This window comes from Lissotriton helveticus, chromosome 11 (genome assembly GCF_964261635.1).
Source record: "Lissotriton helveticus chromosome 11, aLisHel1.1, whole genome shotgun sequence".
In the NCBI taxonomy this organism is placed as follows: Eukaryota; Metazoa; Chordata; class Amphibia; order Caudata; family Salamandridae; genus Lissotriton; species Lissotriton helveticus.
In genome coordinates, this window is record NC_136072.1 from 804319488 (window position 1) to 804333882 (window position 14395).

At 46.1% G+C, this 14395-nt stretch overlaps 2 protein-coding genes across 4 annotated transcripts in view; one reads left to right on the plus strand and one right to left on the minus strand.

Annotated features, from left to right (window-relative positions):
• The window catches only part of LOC144791977 (uncharacterized), a 72331-nt gene that overhangs the window by 54837 nt on the left and 3099 nt on the right, over window positions 1-14395 (minus strand). For both annotated transcript variants that reach the window (XM_078666839.1, XM_078666838.1), the window contains exons 2-4: window positions 9754-9946; window positions 9418-9588; window positions 2181-2345 (exon numbers count right to left, since the gene is read on the minus strand). In XM_078666839.1, the coding sequence (XP_078522965.1) occupies window positions 2181-2345; window positions 9418-9588; window positions 9754-9946 (529 nt within the window). The remainder of the gene's footprint in view (window positions 1-2180; window positions 2346-9417; window positions 9589-9753; window positions 9947-14395) is intronic.
• Window positions 1-14395, plus strand: part of LOC144791978 (uncharacterized) — a 385056-nt gene that overhangs the window by 23564 nt on the left and 347097 nt on the right. The window contains exon 2 of one of the 2 annotated variants that reach the window (XM_078666840.1): window positions 9460-9569. The gene's annotated coding sequence lies outside the window, so the exon portion shown is untranslated. Of the gene's footprint in view, window positions 1-9459; window positions 9570-14395 lie in introns of those variants that run through there. The other variant, XM_078666841.1, reaches the window with a different exon arrangement.

Below are 14395 nucleotides of genomic sequence, written 5' to 3' on the forward strand. Positions count from 1 at the left end.
TTGGCTTCTCGTTGGTGCTTCCAACTTAGACAAATACTTTCTGAAATCAGCAAATAGTTATAACTTGTCTAGAACTGAAGGAGAAGCTCTACCGAAGCAGCACGGGGGACATTTTCCAGGATTAGAGCTATCTATATCCTTGTTTCGTTCAGGTCTAAGAGAATGCTGGGGACTATGGGACATATTACCAACAATTAGCAATATTTATCGCTAACTAGGCTTAGCAACGATTTTTTTATCGCTAAGCATCGCCGGAAATTATCGCTGAGATAACGTGCTATTAGCTACGTTTATCTCCAAAGCGATAATTTTTCCGGCGATAGCGTGAATATCGCTGAGAATACAGCGATATTCACGCATTAGCGACTAAATGTTCTTAGCCATGTTATCCACCTCCCATTGGATAACATGGCTAAGAACTGGTCTGGGCAGGTGTTCGTTTTTGGCGATATTCGCGCTTAGCGCGAATATTGCCATCGCTAAGCCTTCCTTGCTAATAGGCGTTAGCGACTGCTTTCAGTCGCTAATGGGTTGGGAACTCCCACTTTGCATGTCATTAGCGATAATTATCGCTAACATGCAAAGCGGGCCCCAAACCGCTCGCTATCGCCTACAAGCTGTCGCTAACTGCTGCTAGCGACAGCTTGCTAATAGGGCGATAGAATTTTCGCCGCTAAGCGGCCGCTAAAGCGGCGAAAATTGCCTATCGCCCCCTTGATAATATGCCCCTATATTTGCTGATTGGCCTATCCAAGCAGAACAAGAGAATGCTGTATCGCCCAAAGTGTGGAGATGATGCTAGCCTCTGGCAAAGATCACCAGACTGAATAATTCATGAAGATCACTTCATGGACATGAGAGGACCACGAGCCTCGAAGATCTTGCAGATCACTTGCTACAACCAAAGGCACTGAATGTTATGCAAGAGGGTCGCAGACATTCCATGACTTTGAGTGTGATGAGGATCCAATGTGGACCGACCTGCCCGGCTATTATCTTTGTGGAAGTTGGTATTTTCCCTCTTCACCCAGGATAGTAGAATAGCATCATGATGACTGAGGCTGATGGCCTTGATTCTGTAACCAATGGTCCCTGGACTACAGCCCTTTTTGTTTTAAAGATGTCATGGTTCATACGTGCGAATAGATCCCAACATTAAACGTCAGTATCCAAGCTACGACTATGAACGAGCAGGTCCAGTGATGCTGCCACTAACTAAAAATCTGAACCAATGCTTGCCATTTTTTAGATCTATGCCCATGCATTTTGGTATTTCCTAGACAACTGCTTTGTGCTCTAATTCCAGTATTACCAAAGTATATTTTGATGACACTGGCTTTGTAACCTGTTAGGATCTCTGATTAGTCTCATGAACTGATTTGGTACCTCTGAAAACCCTCAAATGGACCCCCAGTGATAGAGATAATTGGGCACTTTAAGAACATTGACCCTGTGGCACTTCAGAAGAAGCTCCCATGCAAGCCAGTAGCAAAATCCAAGTTGGTTGAGAGACCCATGTCACCTGGAGCAGCTGTTGAGGCATTTTTGGTGCATGCTGGGATGAAACCATATTAATCGCAGGGTCAAAGTGAGGGCCATCGAGAAAGTGGGGTAAAGGACGGGCCAACCAATTAAAACAACAGGGATGCTTTGTATCATTCTGTCATGCTCTTTTGGCCCACTGACTTAGCACTGTAAACACATTGTAGAATACGAGAGATACCGAAAGTGTTTGAGACTTTACAATATTCCACAAAATCCTACAAACCTCATAGAACAACATAGGCAACCAGAAACTACATTATATTTGTAATACTGTGCATTGCTGTGTAACCACCCAGTTGATATATGGGGGTCGCGTTCGCATCTTGGGCCCAGAACACCAAAGGATCTTCTAGTTTCCTATTTGTAGCTGCTCTTATTTCCTGTGTATAAATGAAAGACCTATTCCTTTTAAAAAATGTTACTCTTAAAGGACGCTGAATAGTTGCTGCCCATCATCAAGATTGCCCACCACCGATAGTGCACACCAACCCTGATGATCCAGGACCCAGAGAAAATGTCCCATAGTGCTGCAATGCTGTAGTAGCTCTTACTTTGATTGATAGCTGGTCTCACAAGGGCATGATCATCCCTACTTCAACTGACGGATTTGAGGTAGAACCTGACAGTCTTCTTACCTCTGTTAGAGTTCGACGGCATAGCTATAATCGTGGAGCCTCCTTTGCGGAGCTGTTTGCCGTCCGTGTCGGACACTTTGGTTTTATAATTTGCATAATGTTGGAATGTCACTGTATCGCGGTTAGATGACTTCTTGTCCTTGTCTTCTATATTTCCCACGCTCTCTGAAAAAATGTGGGAGAGAACACGTTGCTGTGAGTGAGGATAGATTGCACAAACAATAAGCTATCATGGAGGTCCTGTCATTATTTAGTGAGGGAATAATGGCATGGAACTGGGCAAAAGGTGGAGCGGAGGGACCCAGAGTCAAACCGAGCTTCAGCAACCCAGGCAGAGCTGGGCAAGGGCACAAAGGGAAGAGACAGGTGAGTGCAGAGGAGGGTCGGAAGGGAATGAGTTGTCACAGATCACATGGAGAGTCTGTGCAGGAGTAGTGGTCTAAGCCCACAGGCCTATCATTTCAGGGCTGTCCCAGAAGTGCAAGGTTCTTACTTCCACAATTGTGTTACACATTACACATAGCGAAACAAAAGGGGATGATGGACGGAGCGTTTGAGCAAATCAAACACTCACCCCCAGTCAACTGATCTGGGTTTAATCCATCACCATTCTTTAGCCCACTTAGCCACCCCATTTCAGACATGGCTATATGCAAATCAGTCTGACCCTGTGCCTCATGGGAACAGTCCAGCTCGAACTGCCAAGCCATGTCTTCCATGGACCGGAAACAAGCATCCTGGAACCGGTTTCGGATTCATAATCCTCATCAGCCAGGCTATCTTGAATCCAGTGGCCAAGTGAGCAAGGGACTCACGTCTGAGCATACCCTGCCACACTTAGGGCGAACAAAGCGATACAAAAGGGGATGATGGACGGAGCGTTTGAGCAAATCAAACACTCACCCCCAGTCAACTGATCTGGGTTTAATCCATCACCATTCTTTAGCCCACTCAGCCACCCCATTTCAGACATGGCTATATGCAAATCAGTCTGACCCTGTGCCTCATGGGAACAGTCCAGCCCGAACTGCCAAGCCATGTCTTCCATGGACCGGAAACAAGCATCCTGGGACCGGTTTCAGATTCATAATCCTCATCAGCCAGGCTATCTTGAATCCAGTGCCAAGTGAGCAAGGGACTCACGTCTGAGCATACCCTGCCACACTTAGGGCGAACAAAGCGATACAAAAGGGGATGATGGACGGAGCGTTTGAGCAAATCAAACACTCACCCCCAGTCAACTGATCTGGATTTAATCCATCACCATTCTTTAGCCCACTCAGCCACCCCATTTCAGACATGGCTATATGCAAATCAGTCTGACCCTGTGCCTCATTGTTTAGTGAGGAAATAATGGCATGGAACTGGGCAAAAGGTGGTGCGGAGGGACCCAGAGTCAAACCGAGCTTCAGCAACCCAGGCAGGGCTGGGCAAGGGCACAAAGGGAAGAGACAGATGAGTGCAGAGGAGGGTCGGAAGGGAATGAGTTGTCACAGATCACATGGAGAGTTTGTGCAGGAGTAGTGGTCTAAGCCCACAGGCCTATCATTTCAAGGCTGTTCCAGAAGTGCAAGGTTCTTACTTCCACAATTGTGTTACACATTACACATAGCCTGGTCCTTCGCAGTCAGTCCTTTGTTTGCTCTTCAAAAATCCCAGGAAGAAAAGGCCATTAATTTTCACTAAATGCAGGTTGGGGAGAGCTGTACATTTTAAGTAACTAACGGCTTCTACTAGATATACAAGAGTTACATGGACCCTAATCCAAGCAGGGAAAATAGACTGCAGCACACCCAGTGGGATTGTAAACAACCACTGGCATAGCCAATAGGCTTCTGCAATGCCAGAGATATTGGCTTTGGCAATGTCTTTTAACCATGCTGAATAGCAGCCCTGCTGCTGTTCAGCATGTCTAAAAGTCATGGGAAAAAGCACTATGATGCGGTCAGCGCTGCTGTATCATAGCGCTTTATTGTTCTTGCAGGAGGGGCAGGATAGGCAACACATAATGGGGGCATGCTACACAACATGGGTGGGATGGAGGGCGATTGGGGTGAAGGTAAAAAAGCGTTATGACGTGTCCTGCGGTATCCGCATCATAGCGCTTTGTTTTGTTATGGTGGTTGGGACAATGGTAGTGAGGGCCAGCAGATGGAAAACAGGTGGGAGGGAAGAACCCTACATGACACCGGGGGGAGGGAGCAGACAGACAGGGGAAAGGCCAAACCAGCAGCGGCTCCTCCACTATGGTAGATGAGCATCGCCCCTTTTCCAGCAGCGTAAAAAAAAGAACAAAGAAAATGATAATAAACGGTGGTTTGTAATCATTTTATTTTGTTTCCCAGTGTCTTGGAGCAGGGCCAGGGGGATAAAAGGCACCCACAGGAAGTGGTTTGCACAGTTATCACTGCGCATGAGGGCTTGGCCGGCCGCCCCAGGCAGGCCAAACAGTCATGCGCACTGAAGCTCTCTCCAACCCAGCTGCATTGCCAGGTAGGAAACAGCAACACAGATTTCCAGTCTTCCTGGGAGCACAAATCATTGGCGCTCAGGCCAATCCTGAAGCAGCTCTCATGTATGAGCACAACTTCAGGATTGGCCGCAGGGGTTTCTGGGAACCTGTGCCTGCAGTGGAGCCACAAAAGGAGCAGAAGACCGCCGATGAGGCAGGCGGCAGGTAAGTTATTTTTTCTGTTAACCTTTTTTTGTTGTTGTGTCCCCCCCCCCCCCTATCCTGCCTCTCTCCTCTGACACCAGCCACTACTGGTGGGTGTGCGGAGAGGGTGGAAAAGAAACAGACAGGAGCAGGGTGGTGGGAGAGAAGAGAAACAACATGTGTGGTGTGCGAGTGGAAGGCAGAAGAAGCAACAAGGATGGGGGAGCGGGTGGGAGGAAAAGGAGCAACATTGATGGGGAAATGGGAGATGCTTGAAATCACAAGCACTCATATGGATTGCCTGAACCCCAAAAAAGATGAGGATATGACACATGCATGCTATGACAAATGGGAATGATGCAAATGAGAGCGACACTGAAGCTAAGTAAGTTATGGAGGGGCTGTAAGCCCAATGTGTGTAAAGAAAATGTATCCAAGAGACAGCGCATGCGGGGTCTAGCTGAGACCTAATAATGGAACAGGAATGGTACCCAGAAAAATATGCAGCTTACATGGAAAAGTTTCCACCAATGTGTTTTTTCTGGGCTGGGGAGTGAATAGGTGAGATGTGAGTCCAGAACATTGGGTTGTCTTCTGGGACTATCTTTGTAGTTTTACTAGGATGAGTAATGTGCTCTTGCCAGGGGTGGACCGTGGGCACTGGGTGGACAATTGGCATTTGCTGGTTGGCTTCCATAAGGGCACTGATGAGCTGTAAAGAAGGGAATGGGATACTTTCCAGAGGACTTCCCAGTGTCTAAGAAGTATTAGAGAAAGTATTTCTATCCATCCTTTTTGGGTCACTCACCAAAGGTTTGGTGCTACCTGCCACCCCGTGAAGCAATAGGGGGGACCAGGAGGAGCAGAAGAAAGGAGCAGAGGGGCAAATTACGAACATTATGTGAAAACAAAACAAAATTCCATAATTTTAACTTGCAGCAGGATTTCACTGTTACTTAGTGTAGTAACTGTGGCAAGGTTGTTGCCTCACAACAGGGTTTATTTTTGTCAACTTTGGACCTCGTTGGCTCCAAGTCAACCTGCAGCCATGCAGGAGCAGTGGAACGCAAGCATCGGAAATGGCAACAGGTCTCCTTTTGAGACTATTGCCTCTGACATTGCCTTTTGTTCCAGCTGTACAGCATGGGCATTATCAACTTTGGGAATGATTTGTAGCCATGCTGACGCTGTATAGCAACATGACTAAAAATAATAATAAAAACGAACTATGATGCATCCAGCGCTAATCCACTTTTGATTTTGGAGCGGAGTGGCATTGTGTGTAGTGGAGTAGAGTGACTGTGTGTCATGAAGTGGAGTGGAAATGTGTGGTGAAGTGTGGAATTATGTAGCATGATGTGGAATTATGTGGTGTGGATATAAATTATGTGATGTAGTGTGGAATTGTTTGGCACGGAATTGTATGACATGGAATTGTGCAGTGGTAAGTGGAGTGGAATGAAATGGCATGGAATAGAATTATGTGGCATGGAGTAGAATTATTTGGCATGGGATGGAATTTTGTGGAGTGGAATTTTGTTGCATGGCTTGAAATTGTGTGGCCTGCTATTGTGTGATTGTGTTGCATGGAATACCTTTCTGCGGGGTTGAATTATGTGGTGTAGGGTGGATTTATGTTAGGCAGGCAGGAATTGTTTGACGTGGCGTGGAATTGGGCTACTTTGATTGGAGTGAAATTATGTGGCATGCAGTGGAGTTGAAATATGTAGTGTGGAGTGGAATTATGTTGTGTGAAATTGTGTGGTGTTGAGTAAAGTGGAATTAGCTGTTTTGGAGTGGAGTGGAGTGGAAGTATGTGGAATGTAGTGGAATTATGTGGCATGTAGTGGAATTATGTAACAGAGTAAAATTATGTGTCACAGAGTGAAATTATGTGGAGTAGATTTTGTGTAGTGGATTCGAATAATGTGGCATTGGAATACGTGCCATGTAGTGCAAGTATGTGGCAAGGTGTTGAAATATTTGGCATTGAATGGTGTGGTATGGAATTGTGCAGTGTGGAGTAGAATTGTGTGATGTGGAGAGCAATTGTGTGGAGTGGAATTTTGAAACATGGATTGCAATTGGGTGATGTGGTTTGGAATCAGTGGTGTGGTGTGGAATTATTTGGTATGGTATGGAGTTATGTGATATGGAGTAGAATTATTTGGTGTGGAATTGGTATCTGGGCATGAAATTGTGTGGTACGATGAGGAATTTTGTGGTGTGGAATTATGCTAGGTTGAAAGGAGAGGAATAATGTTGACTGGAATTATGTGGCATGGAGTGGAGTTATGTGGTGTGGAATTGTGTGCCATGGCATGGAATTATGTGGGGTGGCACAGAGTGGAATTATGTAGTGTGGAGTGGAATGATGTGGTGTGGAATTGTGTGGCATGTCGTGTTTTTTCTATTGGAGTGCAAATATGTGGTGTGAAATAATGCAGCACGGAATTGTGTAGTGTGGAATAGTGTGGCATGGAATTGTGTGTCACAGAGAGAAATTATGTGGTGTGGAATGGATTGGAAATATGTGGAGTGGGATTATCTGGAGTGGAATTATGTGCAGTAGCAGTTGGTGTTTCTGTAGGGCGGTGACATGGGCAGGGTGGGGGGTAGTAATGTATGGATTACGGAGTTTTACATGTAAGTAAACATAAAAATTAAACGAATTTCGTTGCGCGCACTGCATCACATTTGGTGATGCAGTGCGAGCAACGAAATTCGTTATTCGTTATTTGGCAGCAACAAATAAATGTCAGTATAATTCTTGTGAATAATGCTCCTGTTATAGAGAGAGATCAGGTTTTCTCTAGTATCATAAAGTAGCATAGAGGGTTAAAATGCCTGCTGCAAAGAACACGTACTGTGCAGATTCCAAATCTGTATTTTGTATGTATAGCAGAGTGGATTCTTGCTTTTGTCACAGAGATTCTTGTGTTACCATAGTACATAAGATAAATCACTAATATAGAACAGTGACTGACACAAACTGTCATCAAAGAGCTGAATGCAAACTGCATAAAATAGTTTGGGTGTCATGTTTTTCCCCCCAGACTTTCATTATCTATTCTTAATGTTGCTAAAAAGGGTTAATTTGGGTAAATATACATTCTTATTAGTACAGCCAGCAATTACCAGTGCGTTAAAATGAATGCAAGGTATGTGAGAGAGGGGCTATGGAGAGATAAGTGGCACTTTTGCCCAGTGGTAGTCAGGGTATCCGTGACAGAGGTTTTGGGGGTGGGCACCAAAACTAATTGTTGCACCGGGAGCCCTCAGCGCTAAAGCTGGCCCAAAAGGAAATGATGACTGGTGCGTGCTGGCCAACTATGATGCTACAAAGGAGAGTGGCAATAAAATCAGTGAATGGTATGCAATGGGCGGGCCGGAAGCCCTTTGCTGTACACAATAGTCTCGAAGAGACAGCGCATGTGCTGTCTAGCCGAGACCTGAAAATAGCCATAACTGAAGTGAAGTGGCCCCCTCACAGTCCTAGATCCCAGATCTACTGCAACTGTTGAATTCAATGACAATTAAATCCCTGAATGCAGAAAGCATTCCAAGACTGCTTGAGTGGTGACCCTACATCAGTCCCACCTCACCCCTTACCAACGCCATCTTTATGGGAGGTGGCTCACTGGGGCTTTTCATCACGTGCATTGTAAATAGCTGTGCATGTACATTGTTTTTAATATAGGGCAACATGTTGGATTTTTAAGACAAAATGGCAGTGTAAGTACCTGTCTTACAATTGTGTAACAGTTAGAGAAATGAGTCACATAGCCAGTTGAAGGTGTGCGTGCTAATGTGGGGAGGATGGGTGGGGGCAGAAACACGGAAAAGTGGTGGGTGGGTGAAGAAATAGTATCTGAATAGCTTGAGCGGTGGACACACTGTAATTAAAATGAATCAAACTGTGCTAGGTGATCAGGGCTGGCTTTGGGGCGGTGCGAATGGTGCCACTGCACTGGGCGCTGACCTGGGGAGGGTGCACTCAACCTCAGGGGGGGGTGGGGTGGGGGCGCTGACCTTAGCAATAATGTACGAGTTCAAAACACCTTCTGAAGACTTCCTTGTGCACCCAGCTTTCTGGCAGCAATAAAAATTAGCGAGAGAGATCAGAGTTTTGTCTAGTGGCATAAAGTAGCACAGAGGGTTAAGATGCCTGCTGCAAAGAATAGGTACTGAGCGGATCCCAAATCTGTATTTTGTATGGATAGCAGAGTGGATTCTTGCTTTTGTCACAAAGATCCTTGTGTTACCGCAGTACATAAGATAAATCACTAATATAGAACAGTGACTGTCAGAAACTGTCATCAAAGAGCAGAAAGTGGGAGGTGGCTCACTGGGGTTTTTCATCTGTACAGTGAGCCTCAGTGTGTTATTCTCTTGGCTGTAACATGTCTCTTTCAATTCCAGCCTCTATGGTTGTGTTCATACTGCAGACTCAAAGGGGCTTATTTATAAGTCCGTGTGCCGTCAGTGCATCACTTTTAAACTCTGATGTACCGGTGATGCAAGGGGCTTGCAAATAAGCCCCGAAGTGTTGTTTTGCAGAAGAGTCTTTTGGAAACTTACCTTCCTCTCCATTAACATGTGGTTTTTTGCTCCGCATTTTAGCATGCCAAGAAGGCATTTGTTTCTCACTGGACACCATGACTTTTTGGTCCCAACCAGGCGAATGTGCATCTGGATTTCGTGGCGCGGGCCTTGAAGAGCTTACATACCAGGTATGCTTTGCAAGAAAATCTGAAAATGAGGATATGGTATGATATTTAAGGTATGAAATGCACAGTACAGACAAGTTATAAAGGGCCATGGTAAAGTTTATTCTTTTTAGTTCATGGGTGTTTGGTGGTGCAGAACCAAGGTGTGAGGACCTAATATGAAAGAAATTCACTGGAAGAAGCTCACCTCTCAACTCGAACCTCTTCAGCATGTCTAGGAGGGTTCTCGCTCTCGGCGTGAAGACTATCTCCTTCCTCACAATCATCCTCAGGTACATGTAGGGTGGCACTGGGTAGGAGAAGCTGAGATGGTTTCTGCTCACTTGGGTAGAGATGACTCCACTCTGGTGGTACATGCATGACCACTGCTGCAAAGGTTCCTATGGTGGGTTAGGAAAAGAGATTACCAGCTAGAGTCTGTTAGTGTAACCAATGGTTGAGTGGCCTTTTACTACAGATTTAGACTCTCATAGACTGATAGTGGTCGGGCAGAACCAGTCACACTGTAATCATTTCATCATATGTGAAAGGATGAAAAGCTGAGCTGAAGCTGCCAGAATTCCAACTTGTGACCTGCAGATTGTATCTATTATTATGGTAGCATATCAGGGGCGACTAGCACGTATGTGCACCGGCGGGGGGGGGGGGGGGGGGCTGGCAGGCAACTAAGTGGTGGGTGGGAGGGTGCATGCATGCAGGTAAGGCGAGTGGCAAATAATAAAAACGAAAGTAACTTACCTTGCCTGCTGCACGTCCAACATACTCTTCGGTCCCTCCTCCCTCAGATCTGTGGGCTCCAGACTCCAGGAAGTTCCACTAACCAGTCCTGGCGCTGCTCTCACCAGCATGAGAACAGTGCCAGGATTGGATGGAATTTCCTGGCTGGACACTCCTTCAGTCCCTTTACGCCTGTGCTTGGTCTCCACCCTGCTGTCTAAGACAGCTGAGTGGAGAGCCGCAAAGTGTACATGTCACTTTGGCCAGCACAAGAGAGACGGCCAAAGTGACATGACACTTTGGAGGGTCCATATTGTTCCTACTTTGGCAGCAGAGAAGGACACACCCCCACTAATCCCAGCTGCAGGCTGCTGGGCTGCTAAACGTAAAAAAGATAATGGCAATTAAATCATTTCATTGCGATTTTATTTTTCACGTTTAGCGCCGCAGCGGGTGAGGCGGTACGGCTCCCTCGCCCTCATGAAGAAACCGCCACTGTAGCAGATACATTAACCAACGGATATATCTTATTGACCTGAAAAGGGTTCTACACCAGTCACAAATGATTGGCAGCAGGAGTGCTTTTCAACTTTTTTGCATTCAAAAAGGTGCAGAAAACTAAAGGTAATTTGTTTGTAAAATTCATTGCAATATTACACAACAAAATTAAAAGATGTGCTAAATTATTTTACATATTTTACACACACCACATATACACGTCACACAGTAGCAGTAGCCACTATGCAGTTATGCGTGTCAGAGTTTTCACAGGAAGAGTGCTTTTCGTTTTGCTAATATCTTTGGCACCGTTTGATGAATCGTCACAAAACTCTCCCAAAATAAATGTTTGCTCAACTCAGCACCTTCCTGGAAAGTTTCAGGCTGCTCAGTTATGCAGGGGCCAAAAAAGGAGGTCCTAAAACACTGTGCCTTGCATTTTTCCCCAGAAAAAATTATACAACAATACGGGAACAACCGCTGAATATAATTGCACAAATTTGGAAGAAAGCTGGGGGCATATTATCAAGACAGGCGATAAAATTATAGCTGTTTTAGCGGCAGAAATGCCACTAAAACGGCGATAATGGGCTTGATAATATGCTCTATGGAATTCCAATTGAAGCCCATGTTAAATGTGAAGGACATCTAACATGGGCTTCAATTGGAATTCCATAGAGCATATTATCAAGCCCATTATCGCCGTTTTAGCGGCCGTTTTCTGCCGCTGAAAACTGCAATCATTTTATCGCCTGTCTTCATAATATGCCCCCTAGATCTTTACCCATAAACTATGCTTTTTGTGATTTGGGGTTAATCTGTTCAACCGTTATAGTGATATTAATACTCAAAATGTAGAGATATCTGTCCTGCAGGACAGATATCTGAAGTAATTGAAGTAACTATAACTTACGCCCACACCATGCACAGTGTTGACATTAATGATGTCAATTATGTTTCCTTAAATTTTGACCCGGCCTCCCCAGAAAGTCCAGAGGGTTAGGGTACCTCTCCCCTGCACACTCATACCTTAATCTTTTTCATTTTCAGCACACGGGGACCGACTCCCAGTGTCCTGTAGTGGCGGTCACAACATTTCTCTTCATGTTGTGGCTAGGCAATCAGAGAGCGAGCTCCCGGGGGACTCGCAGGGGCTTCCCACTCCTGCTGCAGCTAGGTGGCTGATGCTGAGAAAAAGCCCCCCAGGCAGCCCTTACTTTGAGCCTGTGGTTTTCTGGTGCTCGGCACTGGCACTTAATTGTCAACATAGGCGCTTGTGACAGCCTGCCACAAGGTGTCGCTGTCTACCTAATTTAGAGATGACCACAACAACAGATAATTATTAGTGGTATGTTCATAAAAATGACTATTACCTGCTGCCCAGGCCATTCTTATATCTTACGGGCCTGAAATAGTCTGAATTGTCACAACTGCAGGAGTGTGACGGTTAGTAGTTGTGTTGTTACTATCATTGCAGCATAGAAGGGCAATGTTTGGTGGAAGCAGCAGTGGCCCCCGGACGATAGCCCTGGCACTTATTTTTTTATAAATTAAGCACTGCCCTCTGCCAATCATATCGCTCCACTATTGGAACTTGTGAGCCTGTGGAACTCCAGCAAGAGTCCTGTGAACCCAACTGTCCAGATATTTATAAAATTTGAACCTCAATTTCTCAAAAACTCCTCAAAGGATTTACACCTAATCACAAATAGAACACTTTCTGGGTAATGATTTAGAGCCCTATTATGAGTTTGGTGGTTCTCCTGTCGCGCCACCCACACTGTGCCGACAGGAGTATCGCTAAGCCCATAGTGCATCCGCCCACCCGATTACAACTGTAATCCATGGCAGGTGGGCAGTGCTGCGGTGGTGTTATGGCATAAGCTACCTATGGCTAGTAGGAAAGCCGTAAGGCAGACTGCCGCTGTGAGACCGCCACAGCGTATTCCTGCATGGTATGGAATGCACTACATGGTGCATTCCATACTGTGCAGGAAATGGGGTGCAATTCCAGGGGGGCACAACATATGCCCCTTGCATGCACCCCCAGGACCAGGAGTGGCAGTGAGGCCTGTGGACCCCCCTTAGTTGCCTCACCACCACCCTTTTCATGGCAGGCTCACCGCCATGAAAAGGGTGGTAGCATGGACACTCATACTATGCTCGGCGGTACCGCAGCAGCACCGCTAGCATATTACTATGCCTGAACGCCACCGCTAAACCACTGGATCCTAGATCCCTGCAGAGGTGGCGGTCCAACCGCCACACTCTTAATGAGGCGCACGGTGCCGCACTGGTGGCGGTGGTTGCACCACGAGTACGGCGGTCCTATGGACCGCAGTACTAGTAATAAGATCCTTAATCAAACAAAGTAGGGCCCAGTATAGAGACTGTACCAAGCTGGCCAAGAAGAACTGGGAGGGTGGGAAGACATTAAGGCAGCTCTTCATAACAGGGACTTGAAGAGGTTTTGGTCTCTAGTGAGCACAGACGCTGGCGTAGAGAACTCAGCGATAGAGCCAAACATCTCTGCAGCAGCATGGAAATGGCATTTTCAAGCCCTCTACACAACTGAGGAACCCACAGAGCCCAACAATTTAACGGTTTTAGCAACCTTAGGGAACCCCAGTGAAGAACGACAATGGATCACCTTAAAAGAAGTCAGAAACGCAATTAGGAAGCTCCCTCTAGGAAAGGCTCCTGGTCTAGACAAGATCCCCGGGGACTTATTCAGGGAGGAACCTAACATCTGGGGACCCTATCTTTGGGCAATATTCAATGCCATCCTGGTAGGTATGAAGATCCCGGGCACGTGGTTGGGGGCTGAAATCTTCCCAGTATTTAAGAAAGGCTCACCCCTCTTGCCCTCTAACTACAGGCCAATCAGCCTCATAGACGTCACCCAGAAACTGTTCGCCAGGATTCTCCTTGAGCTACTCCATTTCTGGATGGAAGGCCATGAAGTCTTGAGTGCGTATCAGGCTGGCTTTAGGAAGAATACCTCCACCATTGATCAGCTCTTCAGGCTCCAACTTTTATATTGGAAGACGGTGTCAATAGAAAGTGGAAGTCTCTATTTGATATTCATTGACCCTAAATCGGCTTTTGATCTCGTCCCCGAGTCAAACTGTGGTAGGTTTTGGACCAGCTGAGTATTCCGCCCTACCTGTTATCATTGTTCACGCGTCTACATACAGGAAATTTTGCCCACGTTATTAATGGGAAATCCGAAGAACTGACCCCGCTTCCCAGTGAACAGAGGAGTGAGACAGGGGTGTGTGCTGGCTCCCACTCTGTTTTGTCTTTTTATCAGCGCCCTGGTAGCTGAACTAAACGAGGTGGAGAAAACGATGCCCCAAAGCTGGAGCAAGGCAGGGTGCCAGCAATGATGTTTGCGGATGACACCTTGCTCTTGTCCAAATCTCCTATGGGCATTCAAAGGATCTTAGATAGTTTATCCTTATTTTGTAAAAATCGAGGGCTAGAGCTTAACACCACGAAGACCAAATTTATGGTTTTTAATCCAGCCAAAACATCTTGCCCAAACCCCTCCCTAGATGGTACCATCCTAGAGAGGGTGACTGTCTTCGATTACCTTGGCGTCACGCTGTCTG